General features: G+C 42.7%; 1 protein-coding gene across 1 annotated transcript; it reads right to left on the bottom strand.

Moving 5' to 3' along the window:
* Positions 1 to 446: 446 nt before the first annotated feature.
* On the bottom strand, positions 447 to 4,095 carry LOC145014840 (potassium transporter 5-like). The gene is made up of 8 exons (XM_078973274.1): positions 4,079 to 4,095; positions 3,178 to 3,355; positions 2,874 to 3,096; positions 2,531 to 2,779; positions 2,350 to 2,400; positions 1,885 to 2,145; positions 1,388 to 1,810; positions 447 to 1,306 (listed from the first exon to the last, which is right to left on the bottom strand). The coding sequence occupies exons 1-8, from the start codon at positions 4,093 to 4,095 to the stop codon at positions 447 to 449; spliced, it is 2,262 nt and encodes a 753-aa protein (XP_078829400.1).
* Positions 4,096 to 22,427: the final 18,332 nt, after the last annotated feature.

A 22,427-nucleotide genomic window follows, 5' to 3' on the forward strand; every position in this document is an offset into this window, starting at 1 on the left:
CGGAGACATCGGGGGACGAGCAATGTTGCGTGCAGTTGTGGGAGGAGTTACAGAGAAGCGGAGGAACGTGGGAGGTGGGGTGAGTTATCGATCGGAAGCAAAGAAGGAGAACCGCTCAAAAACTGTAAATATGCAATTTAAATGGCTGTGATTAAAAGTTTGTAGTATCAAACGAATGTAAAAGTAAGATCAGTTATTCACTCACCGACGTTAGTAATAATAATAATAATAATAATTTTTAAACACAAAACCCCAGTTCCTTACCTTTTAAAAATGATGTTTTATAAAAGAATAAAACAAATAGTTCATTCTAAATATGACATTCACATTTAGACAACTAAGTGAGACACTTTATTTAGATCATCACAATCTTGCTACATTTAAGCTATTGTAATGCATCATTGGCTATAAAAAAACTGACCTACACTATCACTTGTTCATCGTCATTAAAGCTCGTACGTCATTCCGACCTTCAACATCCGTTTCTGAGGAATTTCAAACACATTGTAACTTTTCCGCAAATTCTTCTTCATGAAATTGTAAGCATAATCTATTAAGAATCTCTTCCCAATGGAAGACCCTTTCCTCGAAACAATCTCGTGCTCGCCCACTAAATGCACGATTCCAGTTCGTGATGCTTTCTCTAGTGTCGCAACATCCTCTTCTACAGTACGACCTTGTTCTTCAAGTACTCCGTAATTAGATTCAATAGAATCCTTTAAGCGTTTGATCAAAATCTTCTCAAATGACTCATTCTCATTGCGCATGTCTGTGTACCCATACCTCACCACACACCTAAACACATACAACTCGTTTGGCTTCACTCTACGAAACAAGAACCTTTCTTCTGTAGGAACCTTACTTATTGGCAACGACTTGATTGAAACAAACACAATAACCGAATGTAAAGCAGGTACATTGTCAACATAGTGTTTAAAGATTGGGGGAATGCCATGGGCGAGCTCAGAGTAGAAGATTGCGAGTCCTCGCATACGACTAATGTTCATGTCCATAATCATGTCTTTTATGACTTCCTGTGAGACTTTGTGATTGATCTCGTAATTGTATTTCGCACGGTAAACGTAGTTCCATGTGCACATTATGAACACTAGCGCGATCGCAAACAAGAATGGCAAGTATCCACCTTGGCTGAATTTGTAGAGAACCGAACTTAAGTAGATATATTCCGTGGTGCTAATCATGAGAACATATAAGATCACTAGAAGTATGTTCGTTTTCCATATGACGAGCATGATCACAACCATGAATGATGACGTAAGCGTCTCGGCAAATATCACCGCGATTCCTGAAAGTTATGATTGTGAAAGCTTTATATGTAACTTATAAACCATGCATTATATCTAACTGGAATGTATGGAATACTTGCCATAAGCATGTCCGATCTTTTCTGTAGTTTTGAATGTAACAGTAACAAGAACACAACCAATCATAAGAAGATAGTTCATTTCCGGTATGAAAACTTGTCCTTCATACTTGGTTGAAGTATGCACGATTTGAACTCGGGGAAAGCACCCTAGCGAAAGCGACTGTTTAATGATGGAAAATGTCCCCGATATAATCGCCTGACTTGCTATAATTGCCGCCATAACAGCTGCTACAAACACCGGCCAGTACAACCCATCGGGCACCGAGTTATAGAACGTGTCCACCACTTCATCTTTGTGTTTTCTTAGCCACGACGCCTGACCGCTGTATGCTGTGATCAAGGCCGGATAAACCACACAACCCATGCTTATTTGTATCGATTTGACTGTAAAGTGTCCAACATCAGCAAACATCGCCTCGGTTCCTGATACAAACGAAGCAGATAATTGTGATACAAATTAATTTGCAACCAGTTAATTTGATCGGGAATTGAAGTACCGGTAATGGAGAGGACGATGCCACCAAGTGAAATCCAGGCGTCCTTTTTGTTTCGCTTGAAGTAATCAATGATGTATTTAGGGTTTATGGATTTAGCGACCGAAGGGTCGAACTTGAAAAAATTGTAGACACCGACTCCAACAATGAGGGAGAACCAGACGCAAATAATAGGGGCGAAGGTGTATCCAACTTTGTCAGTACCAAACCTTTGAACCATGAATAACGTCATCAAGATTACCACGGATATCACAACGATACTTCCTTCATCAGTATATTTCACAAAAGTTAGAAGATTTGTGTTTTATTAAGAATAAATCTTTAAATTAGCATATGCACTTACTCACTTAGTAAATTTGTTAGCTATGAAATTTTTGTTTTTAAGCTGCTTACCTTTAATATTATAAAAAATCGAATTTGGTTAACATTTTATGTAATTAGCCAGAAAGAATGAAAAGTTGAAGTTACCTTCTGTTATGGTACTTGTTGCTTTCTTAAGCCCTGACACGGCCGATAAAACTGTATAACAAAATTACAAATATATGTTAAAAACGATTAAAATCACCCGATTTTCATCTGTGCATGAAATTAAAGTATAGACATTTTTAAAAAACAAAACAAGATGCATACATCATGTCAAATTGGTCACCTGAGATGGACGGAGTGAGGATGCCGTCGCCGATAACCATAGAGGTTCCAAGCATGGCGGCAAATAGAAGCAAAAACTTGGCAAAGTTTCTACTCTCGAGACTTTTCTTTATCTTTGACGCTATTTTGTTTGTTTTGTTGGGCAATTCAAGTCGGAAATTTGACACCTCCTGATCCTCCACTTGCTCACTTGGGATCAAACCCACCTTTGCATATCGACACAGTTTCGAATACAATGCAAAAGTACCCCCTATATATTACAAAACAAATTACAACACTTTACAGATTTAATAACTACTCCAACAATTTTCTTCAAATCACATACATGGGGAACGAATGCATACCATCGCCATTATCATTGGCATGTAACACGATCATAATGTACTTAATAACAGGAATTAACGTGATGGTGTAAAAGATGATTGACAAAACACCCAAAATGTCATCTTCATGCTTGATCCCATTGAAGAAAGTGCTTGCATACACGTACAACGGTGATGTCCCGATGTCACCATAAACCACCCCAATGCTCTGAAACGCTAGTTTGACTATTGCTCTCCAGTTACCCTTAAGCCAGTTTCATTCCAAACATTTTAGTCATTGAATCCACACCGTCACAATAAGTATACAGAAATCGAAGATACTGACCTCGGTGTTGTGACGGTCATGGTGGTCGGGAAATCTAGAGGACTCAATATCTAAGGAATCATGTCGTTTCAAGCCAGGGAGTGGGCCTTGGGGGATGTCATTGTTGTGATCTTCTTCTTTGATGTCAAAGTTTCTTTTGCTACCACCGGAGGTAGACATGGTGGTATTACTGTTCCGGCTAGATCACAAAAGGAAGGAAAAGAAACACTAGAGACGGGTTTTGTTTATATATATATATATATATATATATATATATATATATATATATATATATATATATATATATATATATATATATATATATACACACGTATACAAGTGCCGTTCTAAAGAAAAAAAAAAAGCGTAGAGAAGTAACACAAGGATGATGATGAGATTGGTAGGGGGTCAATGATCCATATGTTTAGGAATTAGGACTGTACTTCCCATATATTTGGCATTCTATTCGAATAAACGCGCTAACAACATTAATTATGAACCGGCTCTTCTTTGTGTTTGTAGAGACTAGCCCGTTAGTTTGACAAGCATCAGATACGAATTGTTTTTTTTTTTTTTCCTAGAAATTTAGTAGGTAAAGATGATTAGTTTTTTTTGTCAAATAGTTTACTATATCAAAACAATTATCAATAAGAATCATGTTAGGTTATTGACTAAGATTAAACGACTAATTAGCGCATATATATGAGGAGATTCTTAATTGTTCTATACGGTAGACTAACCCGGGGGCAGGGGGGGGGGGGGGGGTAATATTTTCTAAATCTTTCATTTCTACTTCATGCTATTAATAAGTATCTCATTACTTATTAATATTATGATCGTCCGAACTTACGATACAAAATATTTCCTTTCTGAAATTAATTAGATGACCGTTGTCAGGTTCCCGTTTCACCAATTCCATTACTTATCTGCCAACGTCATGTAAGGTCGACCATGTCCATTACTTATCCTAAGAAAATCAATGGGCTATATTAATTTCATTACGCATCTATATCAACACCATCGATAAAAAATTAACTAAATCTGTAACACCCGTGTTTCTGGGCTAGACATTATTGACAATATAATAGTCTAAGTTAACCTTTATAACTCATTTTGAAATAATAAGAATGTATTATTTGAGTATTATGTGTTTTATGCTTAATTGTGTGGCTTAACTGAATTAAGAATAAAAATAAGCGTAAAAATAAAATGTTACATAAAACCAATATCTATACATGAAGACGTAGTGGTCGTGACGAGGATTCCAAATATGTAAAGAATGCCGAAATCCGAGTTATAACGAATAAGTTATGACTTGTCGAAGTTTCGCGTCAGAATTGGTACGATATTGCGTGACGTAAATAGTGATTTTATGATAGAGCGATATTTAGCCTTAGTGATCTAAACGAAAGTCACAGAGTTCGTTAAACCTAGAGCATACATAAAAAGAACATCTAAATTTGACTTCATATGAGGAAGTTATGATTTTTCTAAGTTCCGACTTAACGGTATGCTGCCCAAAGTTCGAATTTGAGATCGAGTGAGTTTTAGCTGAAACAATCTTAATAAGAATTGAGAATCTCGTCAATAGTAGTGCAACGGAAGAAAGACAGATGAAAACGAACGTCAGATGAAGAAGTTATGAATTTCTAACAGAGTTTTCCTGTCCCGACCCACTAAAAATAATATAATAAAAAAATTCAAAATTAGTCGACGGAGAAAAGCGAGAGTTGTAGAGCATAATCTCACCTACGCGTTGATATAAAGAACATTGAAAACGGAGATCGTATGCGAAAGTTATGAATTTCTGAAGTTCGAGGCACGCATCCCAAAGAGGGAACGCTCCGCGCCCAATTGGGGAATGCCATGCATTTAATACTTAGCTCCGGAGTGGCCACGTCGATGCTGACTCAGCGGATAAGGGATAGGATCTAAACCCCGCCCCTACGCCTAGCGTTCGGGGCAGACTTCAGCACTATAAATAGATCACAAAGCCAGCCGTTTGTCGTTGCCAAATATCTTCTCTCTCACTCCTGATTACCTTGATTTACGTGCAATTTATACCCCCGAATCCCCGGTATCATCCCGAGACCCGAAGTGAGTCCCGAAGCCCCGAAGATCCCGAGAAACAGAGTTCCCGAACCGAAACTCTGCCCGCGAGAAGCCCGGTTTTTGTGAAGATCTTCCGGTTTCATCGAAGACTTACTACTTAAAGAGCTGTAGTACTGTTCGATAATCATCTTATCATGTGATTGTGTAGTTAATTTCTTCTAACACATAAATACGAAGTATTTCCATAAAATACGTGCTATGTGTTTATATGTTATGTGTTATTTGAAATGAGTATTGATTGAATGTTTTATACATGTTTTATGTTATGTTATATATATATATATATATATATATATATATATATATATATATATATATATATATATATATATATATATATATATATATATATAATCTGCAAAGATGTTGGGTAGAACATGGATAGATAGTGGATGTGTGATGAAATAAAATGATGAGAGGCCTCGATGTTGTTGATCTAGTCATCTAGCGGAGTATGGATGATGACCGCAGACTCTTTCTAGATAGTCCAGTGGAACGCTGGCAGATTCATAACATGTAGGTATTGAACGATGTGTTCACCGGTGTACTCTATCCCCCTCATAGATTCCTTTAGGACATCCACTATTGAGGAAACCCCTTTGCAGTAATGTCCGTTCAGATGAAATTCGTAGATTAGGTCCCTTGTGATAGTTGTTGTTTTAGGGACGTAAAGTGAGGATAATGAGAATGGGTAATTGGGTTATTATTGGTTGGTGAAAATTAAATATAATTATTTATTGTGGGTTGAAAATCATATATGTTCACCAGACTCCCAAGTCTGACCCACTCAGTTTTATTTGTATTACAGGTAGTGACGTGAGAGCATAAGTTGGACAACTTGTGAAGATATTTTGTTTATAGGCCAGTAGTTGTATATAACTGTTATAAGGCTTATAATGTGCCGTTTATGCCTTTGGTTTGTATCGGAACATGACATCCCGAGCTTTGTTATATATGAAAATACATTTCTTTAAGGAATGCTTTGATAACTTTTACTTATCATATTTTGTTTTGGGAACAAATTTATGCAACTCTTTTAAATCAAAGGATTACTCTGAAAAATAATTTTAAAAATGTAAATTAAATCGGTTTTTTCTAGTCGTGATTTTGGGGATGTCACAATTGGTATCGGAGCATTAGTTTAAGCGAACTAGGAATTTGTAAGATTTCTAGACTTAAACTTAGAATGCTAAGTGAAGATTGTGAGATGAGTGTCTATTATACTTTAGACACGAGCACTAGAATACTTTAGGAAAATGCCTAAAATGCTTTTATGTGCTAAATGTTATATGTTTGCCATATATGATATTATTTGTTCGGATCTATGGTCTGTTGCCAACCGGATCTGGAAACCTTATGTGTGTAGGATTCTAAGCGTATTACTACGATATTAGAACTAGCATGTAGATGTTTCTGAGTGATAAGGATGATTTAATTATCTATTGTGATTGAGGATCTAAATTCACCTTATTCGATGTGTAGATAAAAAATGGTAAGAACCAGAAGTGGCGTTGGAAGCACAGATGAAAACAGGAATCAACCACCAGTGATTGAGTGAGTACCTATTGTAGTAGCAACACCTGAGCCAATGAAAATGGCTGGGGTACAATTGATGATTCAAACGATGTTGGATCGTCATATGGAAGAAACGAGATGTCTGCTTCGGAAGAATCATGGAGAACTTTTAATGCCGATTGAACAACCCGAGTTGAATGAAGGGCATTCGGAAGGAGGAAACTTTAGTGAGACTGTTGGTCAAGCCAACCCACCGATTTTTAGGCAAATCAACTAGGATGGAGGAAACGATGGGCGTGGGTGTAAGTACAAGGATTTCATGGCATCCAAACTACCATGTCTATCCGGAAGCCCGACGCCGGTAGAAGTTATAAAATGGATCTCCGAAATGGAGACAATGTTCGAGAGTTGTGAATGCAGCAATAGACAGAAGACCGCTCTGGCGATCCCTCTGTTAAAATTTGGCGTGTTTAGTTGGTGGAAGCTGTTAGCTGACTCAATGCCCAAGGGAGAAGCGAGCAAAATGTCTTAGGAAGACTTTGTGGTGCAACTCAAATTGCAATACTGCTCCGAGCAGGACCTTCTGGAAATCAGCATTGAGTTTCAGAATTTGAAGAAAGGAAGGATGAGCGTTACTGAATACGCTACAAGCTTTACGGAGAAGATGAAGCTTATTCCATATCTAGTTCCAACTATACTCTCAAAGGTGAACAAGTTTGCCCGTGGATTACCAACGGAATTTGGTCCAATGGTTAAGCAAGCAACCACATTGAAAGCCGCCATCTGGGCTGCTTGAAATGTTGAGACACAAATCAGGGAGAAGGGTCTGGAGAGGTCAGAGGTTAGTGAGAAGAGGAAGTTCGACGGACCCTTGGGGTCCAACAAAAAGGGTAAATTCTCGAAATCTAGTTCGAAAGGAGGTGGAGGAGGTGAAGCAAAATGGTGCGACAAATGCAAGAAGAAGCATCATGGAAAATGTAATAGGGAAGTCACATGCTTCAAATGTGGAATGCCAGGGCACTATGCCAACAAATGCACCCTTACCAATAAAGTCTGTTATGGGTGTGGTGAGGAGGGGCACATCTCGAGGGATTGTCCGAAAAAGAAGGAGGCAACAAAACCCAACATTCCGTCAAAGCCGAAGGTGAGAGCCTTTTAGATGACACTGGAAGCTGCTAAAGAAGAAGTTGATGTCGCTTCAGGTACTTTTCTTATAAAGGAATGGCCTGCCCAAATATTATTTGATTCTGGAGCCAACTACTTCTTTATTTCGCATGAATTTGGTAGAAAACTAGCATTTCCTGTTAATAGAGTAGATAATTCTTTATTAGTCGAAGTTGCTAGTGGTAAGTTTGTACATGTTAGCCATCTTATGAAAAACCTCTTCATCGATCTAAATGGGAATAAGTTCCACGAGGAGTTATTTCCTATCGAGCTGAATGGTTTCGACATCTTGCTGGGAATGGATTTGCTTAGTGTCAATGATGCCGAGATATTATGCAGGAAGAAGATAGTAAAGGTGAACCCGCCTAGGAAAGAGTCATTTATGGTGTATGGGGAAAAACGTAGAGTGAACTATGGAATCATTTCCCTAATGAAATCTCGAAAGTGTTTGGCCAAGGGTTATACATCATATCTAGCATTCATGATCAATGCTAAGAAAAAAAAGAAGGAGGTGCAGAATATTCCGGTGGTGTGTGATTATCCGGAAGTATTTCCCGAAGATCTTCCCGGATTACTGTCTGTTAGACAAGTGGAGTTTAAAATTGACTTGTTACCAGGAACAATGCCAATAGCAAAAGCACCTTACAGACTAGAACCAACAAAGATGAAGGAGCTGATGATGCAACTTCAGAAATTATTAGACAAAGGTTTCGTTAGACCTAGTTCATCACCCCGGGGAGATCCGATGTTATTTGTAAAGAAGAAGGACGAGAGTATGAGGATGTGCATTAATTACAGAGAGCTGAATAAAGCAACGATAAAGAATAGATATCCATTGCCAAGGATTGATAACCTGTTCGATCATCTTCAAGGGTCAATTTATTTTTTAAAGATCGATCTTAGGTCAGGATATCATCAGCTGAAGGTGAGAGAGCAGGATATCAAGAAGACTGCATTCAGAACACGATATGGACACTACGGGTTTTTGGTTATGTCGTTTGGACTAACTAATGCTCCACCATCGTTCATGGATTTGATGAACATGGTTTGTAAATGGTTTCTTGATAAATCTGTGATAGTGTTCATAAATGACATTCTAATTTACCCGAAAAGTGAAGAGGAGCATGGTAGACACTTGCGAGAAGTGTTGGAAGTCTTAAAGAAGGAGAAGCTGTATGAAAAGTTGTCCAAATGTTATATTTGGATTCGAGAATTTCTGTAACGACCCAAAAATCACGACTAAAAATTTCTTTTAAAACATTACTAAAACCATATTTATAAAACCGTATCATAAGTCATAACATAATTTTCAAGTATTAATTCAAAACATAATCTCATTATCAGAGTAAAACATTCCCAGACTAACTGACTATGGTGTGTGCACTGCAACCTCTCCGAGCTCCTCTTTTGAAAACTGAGTACCTGAAACCAAAACTGAAAACCGTAAGAACGAAGCTTAGTGAGCTTCCCCAAACTACCACATACCATACAATAATATATAAAGCACTTACTGGGCCTTGCCCACTGTATTGGACCGAGGTCCGGACTAACTGGGACCTTGTCCCCTGCATCGGACTGAAGTCCAGACTATCTGGGGCCTTGCCCCCTGCATCGGACCGATGTCCGGAAACTGACTGGGACCTTGTCCCCTGCATCGGACCGATGTCCGGAATCTGACTGGGACCTTGTCCCCTGCATCGGACCGAAGTCCGGAAACTGACTGAACAAAGCATAACATAAACATATCAACTAGCATGAACACACATATACTGCATATTGCATCAGGCTGTAGCCCAGAACAAATAACACATAAATCTTGTCTGAGCCACGAAGGCATCAAACATACTAACTACTGCATTGGACCGAAGTCCTGAAACTACTGCTAGCTAAATAGACCGGCTTTGTGGCCTTAGACCCGTTCCTTCTGGAAGGAAACTCACCTGCACTGCTGGAGTTCTTGCTGATACCCTGTTGACTGCTGTTTGACAAATCCCGCACTGCTACTCCAATGACTCCCCAATCTACTAATACCAAATATAACACTTAGTCCCAAACTGCCCTTCAATGGTCAAACTAAGTCAACTGTGGTCAAGGTCAAAGTCCTGGTCAAAGTCAACCTTCCAGGTTGACCCTACTCGACGAGACAGCCTACTGAATCTCCGAGTTCATAAGCTCAGAAACCCCTTTCAATCGCGACTCGACTCGCCGAGTCAGACCATGACTCGCCGAGTCTACTGATTTCCGAGTTCTGTCTTGCTCCACTCACTGAGTCACCTCCTGACTTACTGATTCGAGGCTTAACCAGAAAAGGTTTGAGGTTTTGCGACCAGACTCGCCGAGTCCAAGAACAAACTCATCGAGTCCAAGGCAATCTTCAACAGACTCGCCGAGTTGTTCTTCCAACTCGCTGAGTTCATGGCCATGATCATACAACTCGCCGAGTACACCCATGTGACTCGCCGAGTCTCTTCAGTTCTTAATCTATACAGTGGATTTTCGAGCAATGTGGGGGCTCAAATCCATAGATCCATTCCTCCAGAGCCTAACCCCCACGTAAAATGGCAAACTTTACGTGTAGCTAAGGAGTTATAGGCTTAGAACACTGTAGCACCGTAATATTTAAAACAAATTTTCACATTTTTAAACACATTTTATCAGACACATTTAAAAACAAAATCCCATTGTATCAATACTTTGGTTCACAAAAATATTTCCCAAGATCAAATACATAAAAATCCATGCGTGTGTACGAGTCATGCCGGCGCCTTCCCGCGATCATCACTGGTACCTGAAACACATAACACATAACACATAACACTGTAAGCGTTAAGTTTAGTGAGTTCCCTAAAATACCGTACATAACACATACTAGCCACTTGAGGCTATAACTCTGTTGGCCCGTGGGCCCTAACTCTATGTACCCTTTGGTCCTAGCTCTGTGAACCTTCCGATTCTAACTCTGATATACTCTGATATACACATGGCATAAATCACATAGACATAATACAGTGCAACACATCACATAAATAGCATACAATAACTCTGTCACATGACTCTAGTTACCACTCAAGGTAAGTATAGTGAGAAGACTCACCTCATATGTCCCGGTAAATCACTGACTCGGTAGAAATACGATCTAGCCTCCGCCTAAACACATAAAGTAATACTCTCATAAATATAACTCTCAAAACTAGATTCTACTCTCTTTAAGCCCCCTCAGAAGGGTAAAAGACCATTTTACCCCTCTTTTGGCTGAAAGGCCCTCATTGTTCACCGAACCCCAAAAGTCAACCAAAGTCAACGATCAAACTTTGACCCGACTCGGCGAGTGCACTTGGGCAACTCGACGAGTCCACCCATGTCCACTTAACTCTTTAGTCCCATTTAACCCATCGAGTCCCTCCCTTTACTCGACGAGTCCCCAGGTAAGAATCGTGGGACTACCTCGACTCAACTCGCCGAGTCTCAAGAACAACTCGGCGAGTACATGCCATGCGCAAACTCCATTGACCTCCTGAGGTCAGATCTGTTCCTCTAATCCATAGATATGTCCTTCCCAAGCATAATAATCACGTAAAGTCCAGACCTTGACACTCATATATCATCTACATGGTATCATTTGGTGATTTATCCCTAAAAATGGCATCCTAAGCTCATAACTCATAAAGCTCCAAGGGTTAAGGTCTATGGACCTCTTTGAGTCCAGATCCAAAGCATAAACTCGATAAGGGACCAATTCCTCCACATAATCATCCTTAAAAGAGGTTAGAAAACCCTAACTCTAAGAATGAATACCAAAACTGGAGAAGGTCCGAATAAATACCTCAAGTTGAAGTCTCTGGACTCTGAAACCACTAGAATCACACCTCCTCCAGCCTCCTCTTTCTCTTGGTCACCTTATTCTTGCTAAACCAATGATAGAAAGATCATTTATGGCTTCTCCTTCCTCCCAAACGATCCAACTCACGTAGGGTGCTCTTAAGGGACTGGTAGCCGCAATGGAAGGCTAAGAGTGCCCTTAAATACGCTCCAGCGCTAGAGGATTAGGTTTTCATTAAACAGTGTGGACTCGCCGAGTCCAAATGTGAACCCGGATGATAATCTGCGACCCTACTCGGCGAGTCTAAGCATCAACTCGCCAAGTTCCTTCACAAATTCCAAAAATAAAATATTAGAATAATATACCTGGGATTCCGGATGTTACAATTCTCCCCCACTAGAATCAGACTTCGCCCTCGAAGTCTCATTCTGCAAACAACTCTGGATGCTGCTCACGTATCTCGCACTCCTGCTCCCAAGTCATCTCCGACCCTTTCCTATGCTGCCACTGCACCTGCACCAGAGGCACTTCCTTGTTCCTCAGAACCTTGACCTTCCAATCCCTAATTGCCACCGGTCTCTCAACATAGTTTAGGCCTACATCCACCTGTATATCGTCTAGTGGTACCACTTCCGACTCGTTGGCTATACACTTCCTCAATTGCGACACGTGAAAAGTGTCGTGAATCTGACCTAGCTCCGCAGGTGGCTCCAAACGTTAGGCTACCCTGCCTACCCTCGCGATTACCCTGAAAGGTCTATACCGAGGCCCCAACTTGCCCCTCTTCCTGAGTCGGATCACTCCTTTCCAAGGAGAGACCTTCAAGAGTATGAAGTCACCGACCTGAAACTCGAGCTCGGACCGACGCCTGTCCGCATAACTCTTCTGACAACTCTGAGCGGTCAACAACCTCTGCCTGACCTACTGTATCTGCTCTGTCATCTAAAGCACGATCTCCATACTACCCATTACACGTTGCCCCACCTCTCCCCAGCAAATGGGGGTCCGACACCTCCTCCCATACAACAACTCAAAGGGTGGCATACCAATACTCAAATGATGGTTGTTGTTGTATAAAAACTCTGCCAAGGGAAAATATGTGTCCCAACTCCCGCCAAAATCTAACACACATGCTCGGAGCATGTCCTCAAGCGTCTGAATTGTCTGCTCGCTCTGCCCGTCAGTCAGTGGGTGATATGCGATACTAAAATGCAACCTCGTACCCAACTCCTCATGAAATGTCTTTTGTAGAACCTGGAAGTGAAACACACATCTTGATCCGAGACAATCGAGATCGGAACTCCATGCCGCGAGACCACCTCTCTCACATACAACTCTGCCAGCCTCTCCGCAGAAGAGCTCTCGCTAATAGCAAGGAAGTGAGCGCTCTTTGTCAACCAGTCTACAATCACCCAAATTGCATCGATGCCCCTTGCAGTCCTTGGCAATTTGGTGATAAAGTCCATAGTAATCTGTTCCCACTTCTACTCGGAAACCTCTAACGGCTGCAACTTACCATGTGGTCTCTGGTGCTTGGCCTTTACCCGTCGACAAGTTAGGCACCTCTCAACGAACCATGCAACATCCCTCTTCATACAGGGCCACCAATACTCCTTTTTAGATCCAGATACATCTTAGTGGCCCCGGGATGGATCGAGAACTTCGATCGATGTGCCTCTTCCATGAAAATGGTACGCGTTCCACCCACAAACAGTACCCAAATCCAACACTGAAATGTCATAAGTCCCCGGCTATCGGCAACGAACTCCGATACCTGCGTGATAACTCGCTCCCTCTTTTGGTTTTCTGGTCTCACAGCCTCGGCCTGGGTCCCTCGAATGGTGTCCAACACCGGAGTCATCACTGTCAATCTCATACAAACATCTCGCATTAGGATGCTCTCTATCCTACGGCTCAGGGCATCGGCCACCATGTTAGCCTTACCCGGGTGGTACAGGATCTCACAATCATAATCTTTTACCACATCTAATCATCTCCTCTGCCGCATGTTCAGGCTGGGATGATCCATCAAGTACTTCAGGCTCTTATGATCTATGTATATGGTACACCGGGCCCCATAGAGATAGTGACGCCAGATCTTGAGGGCGAACACCACTTCCCCCAACTCTAAATCATGGGTGGGATACCTTGACTCATAAGGCTTCAATTGCCTCGATGCATATGCTATCACGTGCCCCCTCTGCATAAGCACCGCTCCTAACCTTGATATTAACGCATCACAATATACCATGAAGTCCTCCATTCCCTCCAGAAGGCTAACACCAGGGCTTCGCATAACTTCTGACGAAGTGTCTCAAAGGAGGCCTGCTGCTCTGGGCCCCATGAAAAAGCAACTCCCTTCCGAGTCAACTTGGTGAGTGGCACGGTGATCTTGGAGAAATCCCTGATAAATCTCCAATAATAGCCTGCCAATCCTAGGAAACTCCTGAGCTCTGTAAGTGACCTCGGCACCTCCCAACTCATCACCGCCTCAATCTTGGCCGGATCGACCAAAATCCCTTTCTGGTTAACAAGATACTCTAGGAACTGGACCTCTCGTAACCAAAAATCACACTTGGAGAATTTAGCGTAAAGCCTCTCCGATCTCAAAACTCCGAGGATCTCTCTCAGATGTTCCTCATGCTGTTCCTTGTATCTCGAATACACCAATATGTCGTCAATGAACACGATCACCGAGCGATCCAACATCGGCCTACATACTCTGTTCATGAGGTCCATGAACACCGCCGGTGCGTTGGTGAGCCCGAAAGGCATCACCACGAACTCGTAATGCCCGTAACGAGTCCTGAACGCTGTCTTCTGGATGTCCTCATCTCGCACCATCACCTGATGATAACCCGACCTCAAATCGATCTTAGAGAACCAAGATGCTACCTGTAACTGATCGAACAAATTATCAATCATTGGCAACGGGTAACAGTTCTTGACCGTCGGCTTGTTCAATTCCCTGTAATCAATGCACATTCGATGTGAGCCATCCTTCTTCTTAACAAAAAGGATAGGCACTCCCCATGGAGAACTGCTCGGCCAAATAAATCCCTTCCCCAGCAGCTCCTGAAGCTGCGAGGATAACTCTTGCATCTCTGGAGGTACAAGGCGATAAGGTGCCTTGGCGATAGGTGCAACTCCCGGAACAAAATCGATGTTGAACTCAACCTGCCTCTCGGGAGGCACACCTGGTAACTCTTCCAAAAATACATCCGGGAACTCACGCATTATCGGAACCTCATCAACTGACTTCGGTCTCTCTGAATCAACCCTCGTATCGATCACATATGCTACAAACCCCTTACAGCCCTACTGTAGACTCTGTCTCGCTCTAGCGGCTGAACAAAATGCCGACCCAGAATGCGTACCCTTGCAGTACATGGTAAGAACTCCCCCACTAAGATCTAGTATGGTCACCAGCTGTCTCTCGCAGTCGATAACCGCTCCAAACTTGCTCAACCAGTCCATGCCCACGATGACACAAACATCTCCCATCCCAATAGGAACTAGATCAATCAGGAACTTGACGCCGAAAATCTCGAGTACACATCCTTGAATCACCTCGGTGGCATACACCGCTCTCTCGTCAGCTATGGAAACTCTCAGAGGTCGACTCATCACGTCTCGACTAATACCGATGTGCCAACTAAAAGCCAAAGATACAAAAGACCGACTCGCACCCGAGTCAAATAACACCAAGGCAGGTACAAAATTCACAAGAAAAGTACCTACGCATATCATAATATAAGCACAATATCTCAACATAAAACTAAATATACGAAACAATACATACCAGCCACGACATCGGGCACTGCGCGGACCTCCTCCGCAGTCAACTGGAAGGCTCTTCCTCATGCCTTCGGTAACTCGGCCTTCACTGGCCGGCTCTCAGTAGCTCTGATAGCAGCAGGGGCAGATCCCTGAGGTGCTCCCTGGGTAGTCCCTCGTAACTGTGGACACTTTTCCTTGCGGTGTCCAGTCTGGTTGCAGTACAAGCACACTGGAAACCCCTTGGGGCAATCTCTGGCCATATGCCCCTCCTTGCCACATTTGTAGCAAGACCCCGCTCTGCAGACCCCCTCGTGGCTCTTTCCGTACTTGCTACAAGTGCGGTCCTTCCGAATCCCAGATTGCAAATCAGCGAGCTTGGCCCGCTTGGCTGCCGGCTGAGACTGTGACGGCCGCCGATCCCTCACCTGAGACTCAGCCTCCTCCCTAGCCTGGGTCTCCAGCTCTATCTCCCTCTTCCGGGCAATTTGCCTGAAGCTCAACAAATTTCCGATACGTCGAGTTCGCCACGAACTCCCGTATATCCTTCCTCAAAATGCTCAGGTAGCGGCTCATACATGCTTGCTCGGAGGACACGTGCTCTGGGCAGAACATCGCCCGTTCATGGAACTTCCTCGTAATGACCGTAACAGAATTAGTACCCTGATTGACGGTCAAAAACTCCTGGGCCAAATGTTCCCTTTCCACCTGGGGAACGTACTCATCTCGGAACATAGCAGTGAACCTCTCCCAAGTCACTGCAGCAAGCTCAGCAGGCGAATAATGCGCCGTCACAAACTTCCACCTGTCCTTCGCTCCCAAGCGAAGCTAGTTCAGTGCGAACTGGACCCTCAAATGCTCAGGAGATGAGCAAGTAAAGAAACATCCCTCCATGTCTGATATCCACCTCATCGCTACAATCGGATCTTGGGTCCCATCAAACTCCGGTGGTTTTGTGTTGCTGAACTCCCGGAACAGCAACGCATCGCCACCCTACGGTCTAGCCGCAACTACAGTTGCAGTGGCCGTAGCAACAGCAACCTCAGAAAGAGCAGTGTATCTCTCATCGAATGTCTCTATCAGGGTGGTCTTAATAGACCCGAAAATCTCTGGAATCTCATCACGGATGGCAGCAGCCACCTCATCATGAATCATCTGGCGGAGCTCCTCATCGCTCGCACCCCCTCCACTGGTCCCTGGTCTGTGACGTGTTCCTACCATGTTGCCTCTCTGAAATACAACATAAGATATCGGTAATTTGCTCGGATGTACACACACTCAATATCCCAACTCTACTTGATCTCTGGTGCCCTAAGGATTTTTACTTGGGTTGCGTACTGACCCGGTGCCTTCGATAATACGGGCCCAATACTACCGACCACACCGACTCAACATTCACACCAAGTCCTCCTCCCAGAACCCCAAATCCCAAGTACGCTATTCTCTCTAATCATGTGCACACTAGCAAATCTCTCATAAGCTCCTTGCTGCTATCTCTACACTCTCAAGCATTCCTAATAGAAAAATCCCTAGACTAAGGCATCATATATCAGGCCACTCTAGTCCTAATAAGAATACCTAGTCTTACTCTAGCATGCATAATATTATTCATATATCATAACATTTCTTTTACAACTTATTGTAAGGGTATTTTGGGAAATCACCGTTCGGGCGCTGGCTGATCGTACACACGGTTCTGCTCTATCTGTTTCAAAACTCTTTTTACTCCTTTTCATAATTTTTTTTTAACTTTATCATCAATTTTTTTCCTCAACTCCTCAGTTTGAGTTCAGATACGCCCGAAGATGCATCCAAATCCCTGAAACTAAGGCTTTGATACCAAATTGTAACACCGTAAAATTTAAAACAAATTCACATTTTTAAACACATTTTATCAGACACATTTAAAAACAAAATCCCATTGTATCAATACTTTGGTTCACAAAAATATTTCCCAAGATCAAATACATAAAAATCCATTCGTGTGTACGAGTCATGCCGGTGCCTTCCCGCGATCATCACTGGTACCTGAAACACATAACACATAACACTGTAAGCATAAATCTTAGTGAGTTCCCCAAAATACCATACATAACACATACTAGCCACTCGAGGCTATAACTCTGTGGACCCTCTGGTCCTAGCTCTCTGAACCTTCCGGTTCTAACTCTGATATACTTTGATATACACATTGCATAAATCACATAGACATAATGTAGTGCAACACATCACATAAATAGCATACAATAACTCTGTCACATGACTCTATTTACCACTCAAGGTAAGTATAGTGAGAAGACTCACCTCAGATGTCCCGGTAAACCACTGACTCGGTAGAAATACAATCTAGCCTCTGCCTAAACACATAAAGTAATACTCTCATAAAAATAACTCTCAGAACTAGACTCTACTCTCTCCGAGCCCCCTTAGAAGGGTAAAAGATCATTTTACCCCTCCTTTGGCTCAAAGGCCCTCATTGTTGACCAAGCCCCAAAAGTCAACCAAAGTCAACGGTCAAACTTTGACCCGACTCGGCGAGTGCACTTGGGCAACTTGGCGAGTCCACCTGTGTCCACTCAACTCTTTAGTCCCATTTAACCCGTCGAGTCCCTCCCTTTACTCGATGAGTCCCCAGGTTAGAATCGCGGGACTACCCCGACTCAACTCGCCGAGTCTCAAGAACAACTCGGCGAGTACATGCCATGCACAAACTCCATTGACCTCTTGAGGTCAGATCTGTTCCTCTAATCCATAGATCTGTCCTTCCCAAGCATATAATCATGTAAAGTCCAGACCTTGACACTCATATATCATCTAGATGGTATCATTTGGTGATTTAGCCCTAAAAATGGCATCCTAAGCTCATAACTCCCAAGATAACTCATAAAGCTCCAAGGGTTAAGGTCTCTGGACCTCTTTGAGTCCAGATCCAAAGCATAAACTCGATGAGGGACCAATTGCTCCACATAATCATCCTCAAAAGAGGTTAGAAAACCCTAACTCTAAGAATCAATACCAAAACTGGAGAAGGTCCAAATAAATACCTCAAGTTGAAGTCTCTGGACTCTGAAACCACTAGAATCACACCTCCTCTAGCCTCCTCTTGCTCATGGTCACCTTCTTCTTGCTAAACAAAAGATAAAAAGATCAATTATGGCTTCTCCTTCCTCCCAAACGATCCAGCTCACATAGGGTGCTCTCAAGGGACTGGTAGCCTCAATGGAAGGCTAAGAGTGCCCTTAAATAGGCTCTAGCCCTGAAGGATTAGGGATTCATTAAACAACGTGGACTCACCGAGTCCAAATGCGAACCGGATGATAATCCGCGACCCTACTCGGCGAGTCTAAGCATCAACTCGTTTTGTTCCTTTACAAATTCCAAAAATAAAATATTAGAATAATATAACTGGGATTTCGGATGTTACAAACACTCTAGGTCTAGGGTTTGTAACAAAGGGGATTTACCGACCTAGATCTGAGTTAGCAACCTCAGATCTACCCCAAACTCGAAATAGATCTCATCCATACTCAAAATTCCCAAAACTCAAACATAAGATAGATCTAGTTGCACATAAGCCCAAACAACAGACTATTACCTCAAATGAAAGCTCCAACTGAAGTAAATCCCGGATCTACACCAATCCTTTGCAGCAAAGCCCTTGATCTTCAAGCACCTCTCTAGGATTCTCTCCTTTAAGGCTCTACTCTCTCAAATAATGAAGGCTCACTCAATTCTAGGGTTTCTGGAACTCAAAAGGGGAGCAAAGAGGTTGAGGGTGGGTGATAATGTGCTTTATATAGGGAACAACCTCCGGGATTAGGGTTTTTCTCGCCCAGACCAGACTTGCCGAGTCCACTCGCTGACTCGTCGAATTGGCCACTTACTCAATGACCCGGATCCCGCTCCGACTCGTCTACTTCCTCCCTGGACTCGACGAGTTGACTCTTGATTTAGATCTTAAACTTTCTTTTCTTGGTCTTCCTGATTATGGGTGTTACAACTCTCCCCCACTTAAGCTAGTCTTCGTCCTTGAAGTCCACCACGACCAACTATATCACAACCCACTTACTGCTTACCACTAGCTATGCACTGGACACTTTTCGCTACTATAACTTAGTATCGAGTACCCATCAATCAGCTAGTCGAATTCTACCATAGTCTGCTTTCCATTACTGCCACTGACTGAAAATTCTGTTGCTCCTTATTCGCCTTCCGGATGAACCAAGACCACCATGGTCCATACTTATGTCTCCATATATGGGTTACTGGACTCCTACCAGTTACTACACCCCATCGCAATCTCCTAGTCGCTTTCAGTGACTTCTGAAGATACCTCGACTATCTATAACTGTTCTACCCACTCTGCCACTCATACTAAATCAATGCTGCTGGAACCAGCCTGCTTATCTCACATCTGACTACTCAACTTCCAACAACTCGAGCCTTCCATCCAGAAATAAAGGCTACCTTGCAGATCACTTATACTTGGCAGAAAACTCAACTGATACTGCTGAGAGGGACTTGCCATTTCAAATCGACCAATTATACCGTCAGCACTTGCATTCCAACACAAATACTAATACTGGCCATCACACTGAAACTGTCCGAAACACTGAACTGCCTGCAATATTGAACTATCTGAAACACTGAACTGACTGAAGCACTGAACTGGCTGAAACATTGAACTAGCTGAAACACTAAACTGGCTGAAACACTGAACTGACTGAAACATTGAACTGGCTGAAGCACTGAACTGGCTAAAACACTGAACTGGCTGAAACACTGAACTAACTGAAGCACTGAACTGGATGAAACACTGAACTGGATATATGGCTGCTTCCCACAACATCTCAGGACCTTCTTGGTCTCTAATCATTCATCGGTTATCTGCAACACTGAGTTCCAACTCAATTGTGGAGCCCAAGGACTCCTTACTCAGTCTCTCCCACAAGTTCTGAACGAAATGTTTCTCTGGAACTAGTTTCCACTAGTCATCCTGACACTGTGATTCTAACAACCTCCCGATCCAACTGACCGGGTCCATACGTCAAATCCTGACATCATCAAATCCAAGACTAAAAATGGTGGCTCCCATACTAACGGTAGCCCTTAACATACACGAACCCAAGCGGTCCACTGCTTCCCTGATCTCATAACTGTGGTGACGATCCACTGATAAATCGCCAACTTAACTAGAACTGAACCATTTGAGAAATCCGAAATCTAACCCGTGGATTCCCATATTCTCACTGCTGCACCCAAACTAGTGGGTATTACTACTTTCCTCGCGTCCAAACAACGCGCTCATGCGGCCTACCAACCTAGTAAATGCTATAGTCACCGCATCTGAAGTAACCTAGTCACCACATCTAAAGTAACCTGATCTAGAGGGGACGGCCTCCAATTTACCATTCTAATTACAAGGTATGCAGATGGCATAAAACTCAGTCACAAGCAGGTAATAAAATACCCCAACACTTATGCTTATTGATAACAATGCAACAACATAACAATAATATCATGAATAATAATTGATAGGAAGGTAAAAGATACGTACCCCCATCATTCATTGTTGCTCGAATCCTTGCTGAAATCAACTGGAAAACTCGGCTCCGATCTGTGGGCGCCCTTGCCCAATCCTGGTGTTTGCTGGTGGTTTTCGAAGTCCCAGGGGCAGGAGCTGGCACCTGCCTTGCGGTATACAAATTCGGACAGTGAACCTTCTTGTGGTCCCTCTGACTACAACGGAAACATATCAGATCAAGCCCCTGAGCGATGGTAACAATACAATCTCTGCTAAAATGGCCAATCCGGCCGCACTTGAAACATCCAGCATCACCACCACTTCTACACCTACACGTACCCTTGTGCATCCTACTACACTTCCCACATCGACTGCAGCTCTAATAGTCCCTCGATCTCGAATCCGACCCCTTAGGCCTCTTTCCCGAACCTGCGGCTACCTGAGTCTGATCCATTTTCCTCTTCCTTTCCGACTCCCTGCCTGACTCTTGCTCATGCATTACCTCATCGACCCCATCCATCATCTGAATAACTGCTGTCTGATCCTGGAGCTTCGCGGTCAACATACCAATGAGCCATCCAACGATGTTGGGCAGCTCCTCATGAATGGCTCGCGCAACCTCCTTGACTATCCAATCATGCAGAGGTCTCTCCTGGAGATAGGGTGCCCCGTTCACTCCCGTCCCCTGATGGAAAGAGCTAAAAAAATGGGATCTCCCTCCCTGATGGATCCCTGAACTCCATAAGAATCAGGCTCTAGACGAGCCCCAATCTACCCTGAAACTATCTCGGCCCTAAAAGCCTCAAGACGACTGTCCAAAATCTCCATAATGGCCTCCCTAACTGAACCAAATATCACGGGAGGCTGATCAATGATGTTGCGCATAATCTCTGCAAAAATAACATCTCTCATCTGATCATCAAACTGCCCTGCTCTAGTGTTGGAATAGTGTCTAAGGCTGTAACTATATTCGGTTGTGCATGGTCCTTTTGGGTTGCCTTCACCATAGCAACTTGAAGGATGATTTGTTAAGAGAGAGTAAATATTATAAGAAATAATATTTAGCTATTTGATTAATATAAGTCATAAATTAATTGGTATTAATTTGGCGACTTAAAGAGATTAATTAAATAAGAGGGTATAAACTGTCAATTGTTTGATAGTTAAGCTTTAGACTGTAAATCCATTAGGGTTGACCTTGGACGGATTCTAGGAGCTTTAGGATAGCTCAAAATCGTCCATAGGGTTATCTATGGAATGGATTTGGATAGCCTTAAGAGAAGATTATCCAATTAGGGTTTAGGGTGAAACCCTTAAGGAGTCTACAAGTATAAATAGACCCTATGGGTGAGGGAATTC

Source organism: Lactuca saligna, chromosome 9, assembly GCF_052625555.1.
Source record: "Lactuca saligna cultivar CGN05327 chromosome 9, ASM5262555v1, whole genome shotgun sequence".
In the NCBI taxonomy this organism is placed as follows: Eukaryota; Viridiplantae; Streptophyta; class Magnoliopsida; order Asterales; family Asteraceae; genus Lactuca; species Lactuca saligna.